This window comes from Magnolia sinica, chromosome 12 (assembly GCF_029962835.1).
Source record: "Magnolia sinica isolate HGM2019 chromosome 12, MsV1, whole genome shotgun sequence".
Lineage (NCBI taxonomy): Eukaryota > Viridiplantae > Streptophyta > Magnoliopsida > Magnoliales > Magnoliaceae > Magnolia > Magnolia sinica.
Window position 1 is genome coordinate 76,160,951 of NC_080584.1, and position 8,572 is coordinate 76,169,522.

Consider the following 8,572-nt stretch of genomic DNA (forward strand, 5'->3'; position numbering starts at 1 on the left):
AAAAACTCATTCAGGAAAAAAATACGGCACAAAGCGACAGAAATTTCACTATGAAAGCACATATTACAAAGAGAGAGGACTTATTCGGCTTGACCAATCCTCAAACGAAACCTTTTCTCCACCCCTTGAAACCCTAGAACTATTTTCGAACCTTAAAATGCCTTAGAATACCTCTCAATCCCATATACACCCATATATATAGTTTTAGAAAAAATCGCAAATAAAATCAGAAAAAATCATAAACAAAATCAAAAAATAAATCCTGTACTTTTCCAATTGCGTGAAAAACAAAATTGGAAACAAATCTCACACTTTTGGCAATTGCTTTTTTCTCACGGAATCTAACTAGATTTAAGACATCAAATAAATTCACCAACCAAACAGCCAGGTGTCGATTAGTGAATGGTGAAATAATATGAGCACTTTAATGGGTGGTATAAAAGGAATATCATATTACGAATATGTGGCCTTCCATACATCTACTAGTAGGGTACGTACATAGCATAAGTCTGCACAAGTGAGGACATAATCCGGTGGTCCAGACCATTGATTTCATGGATCCTCCTGTAGATGGAAAAAGACCCAAAACTCCCCGAATTTAGTGGATCAAAATACTTTGATATGCAGCCTGCACGGAGAGGAAGGATTTTTCAGTTGGGACCAGATCCATTACATAGCTTTGAAGTTTAAGCCAAAATTCAATGCGATGTGTGGGGCCCAACATTATGTATTCAAGAAATCCAATTCGTCCATCATTTGAGATCTCTCATTTTCTCCTTGGGACCCAAAAATAAGGCCCGTCAAACACTCAGGTAGAACACACCAAGTAAAATCATGCTGAAAACCTCTGAAATAGTCTATTGTGGCCCAACTGAGCTTTCGAGAATGCCTGGTTTCTTCGTTTCTGTCCATCCTGTTTGTAGCATAATCTGAATGGATTGGATGGCTTGTAAATAATATGCTGGGCCCCACACTCAATCTAGAAAGTTTTCAACAGTGTTTGTCCCCATCTTAGCTGTTCCCTGTGGTGTGTCCCACCATGTTTTTGGATGATCCTGATTTTGGGCTATAAATAGAACACGAGAGGGAACACATGATGGACAGGTTGGATGTCATGCACACATCATGGTGGGCCCCATGCATGGCGTGGTCTAAGCTTAACCTGCAAGCTTTGCAGTTGATCCAGCCTCATTTCAGCTTGTACAAGAGGAGCACTATCAGTCAATCATCTGAACCATTGGTCTCTCCCGCATGCCCTTGATGGACCATGCCCATCAGTGGTGGGGCCAAGGGCGCCAATGCTGACTATCTATTCCAGTTATACGCACCAAAAGGAAGAGTCATGGATCATGTAATTCTCCATAGAAAAGTAGCTGTAGGAAGAAAAGACGAGTTGTTTTTCAATTAGTCTTCTAACTTCCGCGAAATAACTCAATCGGAAGCATTTCGAAGTCCCTGACTTAGCTCCTAACCGTCATGGAATCGTGAATACATTTCAATGATGGATAGCCAAAAAACTCTCTTCCTCTCTTTGATTGTTGTTCTCTATCTCCCGCAATTCTCAAACGGAGTAGGAGATAGGTTGATGAAAGGTGGATCATTGAAAGACGGGCAAACACTCATCTCTGCACGTGGTATTTTCGAACTTGGTTTCTTCAGCCCCAGAAATTCCACAGACCGATACATCGGAATTTGGTACAAGAACATTACAGAAACGACAATAGTATGGGTTGCCAATAGAGATAATCCTCTCAAAGATAACTCAGGAGTTCTTCGCTTCAGGGATGCTGGATACATGATAGTTGAAGATAAGAATAAGAATTACTTCTACATACCTGAAATTTCTCACGACATTAGTGCAACCGGTTCTATGCTGTTGGATAGTGGAAACTTCATATTAACAGAAGGAAGTTCTGATAACGACAATCGTCAAATCGTGTGGCAGAGCTTTGATTATCCAACTGACACATTGCTTCCCGGCATGAGATTACAAGTGAATGTAACAACTCGAGAAAGCCGATCACTTACTTCATGGAGAAGTTCGGAAGACCCTGCACCTGGTGACTTCTCTTTCGGATGTAGTCCAGATACCTCTGGACAGTTATTGGTTAGGCAGGGTGAAGCTGCTTACTGGATTGGTAGGATTGGGGAGGGGACGGGATCAAATAATTTCTATAGTTTCAGTACTAATGATTTGAGCTTGTATTGGTTCACCTTTTCTGTTGTGAAAATTCAGATTTTGACAAGGTTTACGATGGATTTTATGGGGCAAATCAAGCAATTGACATGGTCGGATGATACCCACAAATGGGAATTGGTTTGGCATGCACCAGAAGATGAGTGTCATGCTTCATGCGGGTATTTTGGCGTATGCAATCTTCAAAGCAGCTCGAGCTGCTCATGTATACCAGGTTTTGAACCAGCTTCTCTGGAACAATGGATTCTCGGAGATTGGTCTCGTGGGTGCGTGAGGAAAACATATGGACAATGTCAGGAAAATAGCTCGGTTAATAGAGAAAATGATGCATTTATTGCAATGGTGAATGTCCGATTGCCTATAAATATGCAATTGGTAGAGGTTGGGAGTTCCACAGAATGTGTATTAGCTTGCTTGAGTAACTGTTCTTGTACTGCTTATATCTATGGTCTTAAATGTTTTGTATGGATCGGAGATCTGTTGAATCTGCAACAACTTCCTAGCAGTACTAGTTATGGAGGAGTTCTTAATATCCGTATTTCTCCTGAGGAAATCATTTATCACGGTATGGATCTCTTGCAGTTGTTGTTGATATAGAAAAAATTATCGAATAATCAAATAGTTCTGTTTTCTGGTGCAGGAAACAAGAGATGGCTTCGGATAGTCATTGCTGTAATAGTTGCTATGGCAATTTTTCTGTTGGGTCTCTTAATTGGTTGTTATTTGCAGAGGGAAAATATCAAACGGAGAGGTAAATCACATACTTATAGATAAGTAATTCGCTTTTAGACATGAATTAAAAGAAATCCTCTGTTGTGATCCAGGGGAAAAAGAATCACAACAGGAAGTATTATTGCTTGAGTTTGGAGAAGGCCGGAACAACGATCCTGAGCTGCAACTATTCAGTTTTGCAAGTGTTTCTGCTGCTACAAATAATTTCTGGGATGCAAATAAGCTTGGACAGGGTGGATTTGGTCCTGTTTACAAGGTAACTACTGTGATAATATAATTTTGTGGCCGACTCCAATTGGTTGCAGTGGAGGATCCAGTGCTTGGTCAATTCATTATGATGATCGTATGGCCACTTGGATGGATGACTTCAAACATTCATTTGAGGGCTATACAGTAGATTGGTGGTAACATAAACAAGCCTTTTCATCGAATGACTGCCTCGAAAAGATGTTAAGAGTCGGTCTGATTGTAATGTTACCAATCAACAATGACCCACCAGATGGTGGATTTGTGTTATTTGATTATCCAGCCGGGACTAAACCTTCTCAATTTTGAGTTCTTATCCAGTAAGCATGTTTGGATACACATAATTGATGCAGAAGTGCTGGATAAGAATGTTTGGATACACATAATCGATGCAGAAATGCAAATTGTTTTCCATGTACATGAAAATTATGTTGTTTGGACTCGCAGAAATCACGCAGTCATTACTCTTATCCATGGTCAGATTCTCTGGCACAAGAAACATAGTGACAGTAGTCTAATAAATTTGAGGATTCAACCTGCTATCCAAACAAGTACCCCTTTTTGGAATCCTATTTTCAACAGATATCATTGAAATTATGGTTATGTTATCAACAGAATCCAAATGGAATCTGTATCCAAACACGTTAACATATCTTTCTCAATTATTTATGCTTGGTAAACCTGACCTAATAAAAGTTCAAAGATACAAATGTAATTTCTATTTCGCATCATTTCATTTCGGTCGAAGCTCTGCAGGCAATCTTTCTCTTTAAATGTGATAATACTCATTATTGCCTTAGAAAATACAAAGAAAAGGATAAAAACAAAACCATCAAATGCTTGCGGAAATAACAAACAGCATACAACCATCTTCAGGGAAAGTTGCTTGATGGTCGTGAAATAGCGGTGAAGAGACTTTCCAAAAGTTCCCGGCAAGGATTGGAGGAGTTCAAGAATGAAGTTGTACTTATTGCTAAACTCCAGCACATGAATCTTGTTAGGCTTCTGGGTTGCTGCATTGAAAGAGAAGAAATGATACTGCTCTACGATTACATGCCGAACAAAAGCCTCGATTCCTACCTCTTTGGTTTGTTGTTTTCCTCTGTTTAAAATCCACCATCATTTCTATCCTTTTTGTCAGTCATATGGAAAAAAAAAAAAAAGATGCTGATTCATTGCCTATGTTTATTAATCTTAATTTGGAACAGACGCAACTAAACGGGTCCTACTTGATTGGGGAAAACGTCGGCACATCATCAATGGGATTGCACAGGGGATTCTTTATCTTCACAAGTACTCTAGATTAAAAATAATTCATAGAGATTTGAAAGCTAGCAACATTTTGTTGGATGGGGAGATGAATCCCAAAATATCTGATTTTGGATTAGCAAGAATGTTCATCGGGAATGAAACTCAAGCGAATACAAATAGAGTTGTTGGAACATAGTACGTTAATGCCACAACCACATGCTCATTTCATTTTGAAAATGCATATGAATATATGCTGATTAGTGTTCATGCTTGCACATACCTACTTTAGTTACTGAACATTCTGTTGAATGATGGAATCCAGTGGTTATATGTCTCCAGAATACGCCATGGAGGGCCATTTCTCAATCAAATCTGATGTCTTTAGCTTTGGAGTTTTGCTGCTAGAGATCATGACTGGTAAGAAGAATACAGGATTATACATTTTCGACTGCCCCCGGAGCCTTCTAGGATATGTAAGTATTACAACTAATTTTATTTGTTAATTTATCTTTGTGGTATGATCAAAGAGGGTGGACGCAATACAAACCTTACCAGGATGAGGTTAATGTAAAAATAGACATGTAGGGCCCACTGATGTTTTAATGAGATCCAGTCTGTCCATTAGGTGTGCATCCTACTGTTTTCCGTGGCACCCAAAAATTCATTGGCTCCAAAATTAAGGAAGGCCACACCACCAGAACAGTTGGGATGGGGACACACCATTAAAAACCTTCCATATTATATGTGGGGACCACTATATTTTTTATATGTCATCTAATCCATTCTGCATATGAATACCTCCAGGATGAATGGAAACTGCATGTCATTCCAAAACTCATGTGGGCGACAGCATGCTGTTATGCATCCAAGAAATGTCTGTATGCATTGTGTCTGGATTCATTATAAAGTTCTTACTCGGGAATATCTGCAGTTTGTTGGGTTTTTCATTTTGTACAAGTTGGCCCAGCGAGGCCCATGTTGTGCAAGCTCTCCACGTATTTTGTCTAGGTTCTTAGCCCTGTCTCTCAAGATCTTGTTTTTCTTGTTCTGTTTTAATGAAGTTTTATTTGGAAAGCGGCTAAAACCACGAAGTTGAGGCACATGCATTAGGGATCCATGCATAGGCATAAAAGTTTCTAATAATGCAACATCCTATCCATTGAATCTTTGACCTTTTTCTTATTGCATGTGGACCGTTTATGTTGGTTCTTTTTTAACCATCTAGTTGGAGGAATGAAAAAAAACTGTCTTCTTTGGGATATTTTATATATGAGCAACTAACAACAAGGCCAACCACAGGCCCCACTAGTACAATTGGAAATAAAACCAAACTGAAAACCCTCTATAATACTTATCTCTCTCCTATTTTTCAAATTGTTTCATGAATTTCAATAATTTCTTGAAACATTTTTCAGTCATGGGAGTTGTGGAAGAGAGGGTGGGGTTCTGAATTGATGGACATGACGTTGGTCAGCTTGTCTTCTAAACAAGAGCTACTGAGGTACATTCATGTGGGGCTCTTGTGTGTGCAAGAGAATGCAGCGGATCGACCCACAATGTCGGAAGTCATTTACATGCTTGCTAATGAAACTGGGACCCTGCCAACTCCTAAACAGCCAGCCTTTTCATTTGGGAGGTCGGTAGTTGCAGCAGAGTTGCCTACTAGTAGACTGGCAATTTGTTCCATCAACGAGGTAACGATTTCAGAACTGGACGGACGATAGCAGCAATACCATGTTCATCAACCAACCTTGCGGTTTTATCTATGATCTGCAATGGGATCTATTTTTTTTATCCATTACACAAGTTTAAATAGCTTGGATGTTTGTTCCTGTTGAAATGAAACTGCTTGCAGTTTGTTTTTCAAATTCTAGGCTAATCTCTTGGATACTCATGGGATCAGTAATAACTCCGCCCCATTTAAGTTTCTTGCTAATGCCTGGAGATATGATTTTGTAATTCTGCTGTCTTATGTTTTCCACTTGCTTAGAAATTGGCTAATTTTACTTCAGCTATAACACCTACATCATTGAGATCATTAGAAAGAAGAGATTCCCTTCATGTAGAAGAATAAAGTATGGAAATTTATAGAACTATCCTCCAATTGCAAAGTGATAGGTAACAAGTGAGTACTCAATATTATAAAAAAGAAAGACGGTATAGTGGACAAGTATAAAGCACAATTAGTTGCAAAAGATTTACATAGAAAGAAGGCATTGATTATGAGGAAACTTTTTCGTTCGTTGCAAAGTTCTCCTCAATATCCATGATCTTATCCATTGTCATAAGTTTATAGACTTAAATTTATATTAGATTAAATGTCAAGACGGCATTCTTAAATAATTACTTAGAAGAAGATATATTCATGTAACAACCTATGGGTTATGTAGATAAAATGCATTTAAAAAAGAGTTTGCAAGCTATTGAAATCTATCTATGGGCTAAAGCACTCTTCAAGAAAGTGGTACATGATTAGTTGAACTTATCCATCACCACTTTCAGGTTCACAATAAGTTATAAACATCATTGTGTATACATGAAATGGTTTGCACAATCTTTATGTTTAGACGATATCCAGCTCACAGGTAATGACATGCAATTATTAATATTAATTAAATATTGACTTTTCTTGAACTTTGAGATGAAAGATTTTAATGAAGTCAACTTTATTCTCGGGGTAAAAGTTATTAGGGACCATCCTAGAAGATTCTTAGACATGTCTTAAGTCACTTACATACAAAAGATCTTAGAATAGTTCATGGTAAAAATTTAAAAAGTTTTTAAATTGTATGGAAAAAGCTACCAAGTTAGACGGAAAATCATGCCCCCATACTAAAACAGAGAAATATGTTATGTCCTTAGTATCTTATGTGAGCGCAGTAGGTAGCCTAATGTATGATATGCTTTGCACCATATCGAATAGTAGTTCTACAGTTGTTATACTCAATCGTTATTGGAGTAAACTGTGACAATCTCATTGGCAAGTCATGAAACATATATTCTGCTATCTCAAATGAACAAAAGACCTGATGTTGTGTTATGAAGGAACAAGTCTCGAGCTCAAAGGATATTTCGAATGTCGTCTGGAGTAATGACACCAATGAGAGAAAGTTTACTTCAGGGTGTGTTTTCTTGCTTGAAGTGGGAGATATCTCATGACTGGGCAAAAAACAAACATCCACAACCCTTTCATTTATGGAGACTGAGTACATTGCATGTTGTGCTGGGTTCGCAGAATCTTAGTAGGTCTGAGTGTTATACCAGACGTTTATGAGCTTATATTGTTGATAATAGTCAACACTTTTGCCAATGACTTGGCAAATGACTCTAAAACCCACTAGAATTTCAAACACATTAAAATAAAGTATCATTGCATATGTGATCAAGTGAGAGATAAGAAGGATACCCTTAGCTATATTCCCACTAAGGATATGATGCTTGATCCCATGATGAACACTATTGCTAGAGATCTATCCTCGGTTTACGTTAGGAAAATGGGATTGAGGGGAGTTTGAGTGATATACTTGTATCATGTACTTTCGATTATTCATTAATGAATAATGCATTCTTTTTATTCAATATTGGACACTAATATTGACTGGGTGAATAGATCATCAATATTAGCCTTGAAATCATGTAAGATCTTTAATTACCTTTGTCGACAGGCTAGTCATCCACTCGCATGGGTTGATTAACCCCAAATGTATAAGAGACGTACATTCAGGGTAGATCATATGCTGAGGTGTGAACAACCCTTTATTGTAAATAATAGAGGATGATGATATGTGTGAGTCATATCTACCTTCAATCCTAAAAGATTAAATATAAGAATGATCAAATGGAATGATATAATCGTTCAATTGCTCTTCATGCAATCAATGTTATGGCCTGAATAAAGCCCGATTGTGAGGATATGAGACGAGTCATACCTCATGTGAGACAAATTGCGTACTGTAGACACGACATAGACATAATAATTGTCTATTTTACGGTGTGAATTGTAGTCATGTGCTGGGACTTATTACTTGTATGCTGCTTTGATTCGATATAATCATTTCAATGTGTGAGTAGCTACTCTGATAGGTGACTTTTTGTATCCTTAGTTACACTCATCTTATGTATAGGAGGATAATATTGAGTGCCATT

General features: G+C 37.9%; 1 protein-coding gene across 1 annotated transcript; it reads left to right on the top strand.

Annotated features, from left to right (window-relative positions):
• The first annotated feature begins 1,356 nt into the window (after window positions 1-1,356).
• LOC131221773 (G-type lectin S-receptor-like serine/threonine-protein kinase B120) lies at window positions 1,357-6,424 on the top strand. Its single transcript, XM_058217082.1, has 7 exons — window positions 1,357-2,762; window positions 2,838-2,948; window positions 3,022-3,185; window positions 4,052-4,262; window positions 4,384-4,621; window positions 4,749-4,899; window positions 5,842-6,424. Exons 1-7 carry the CDS (start codon window positions 1,499-1,501, stop codon window positions 6,148-6,150), a joined length of 2,448 nt encoding a protein of 815 aa, XP_058073065.1. The 5' UTR covers window positions 1,357-1,498; the 3' UTR covers window positions 6,151-6,424.
• The last annotated feature ends 2,148 nt before the right edge of the window (window positions 6,425-8,572 follow it).

What these genes read in the sequence shown, in the direction of transcription:
- LOC131221773 (XM_058217082.1), top strand. Translation starts at nt 1,499, where the DNA reads ATGATGGATAGCCAAAAAACTCTCTTCCTCTCTTTGATTGTTGTTCTC. An exon ending in GGAAAATATCAAACGGAGAG is followed by an intron (nt 2,949 to 3,021) that starts GTAAATCACATA and finishes GTTGTGATCCAG; the next exon opens with GGGAAAAAGAATCACAACAG. An exon ending in CCCGGAGCCTTCTAGGATAT is followed by an intron (nt 4,900 to 5,841) that starts GTAAGTATTACA and finishes AACATTTTTCAG; the next exon opens with TCATGGGAGTTGTGGAAGAG.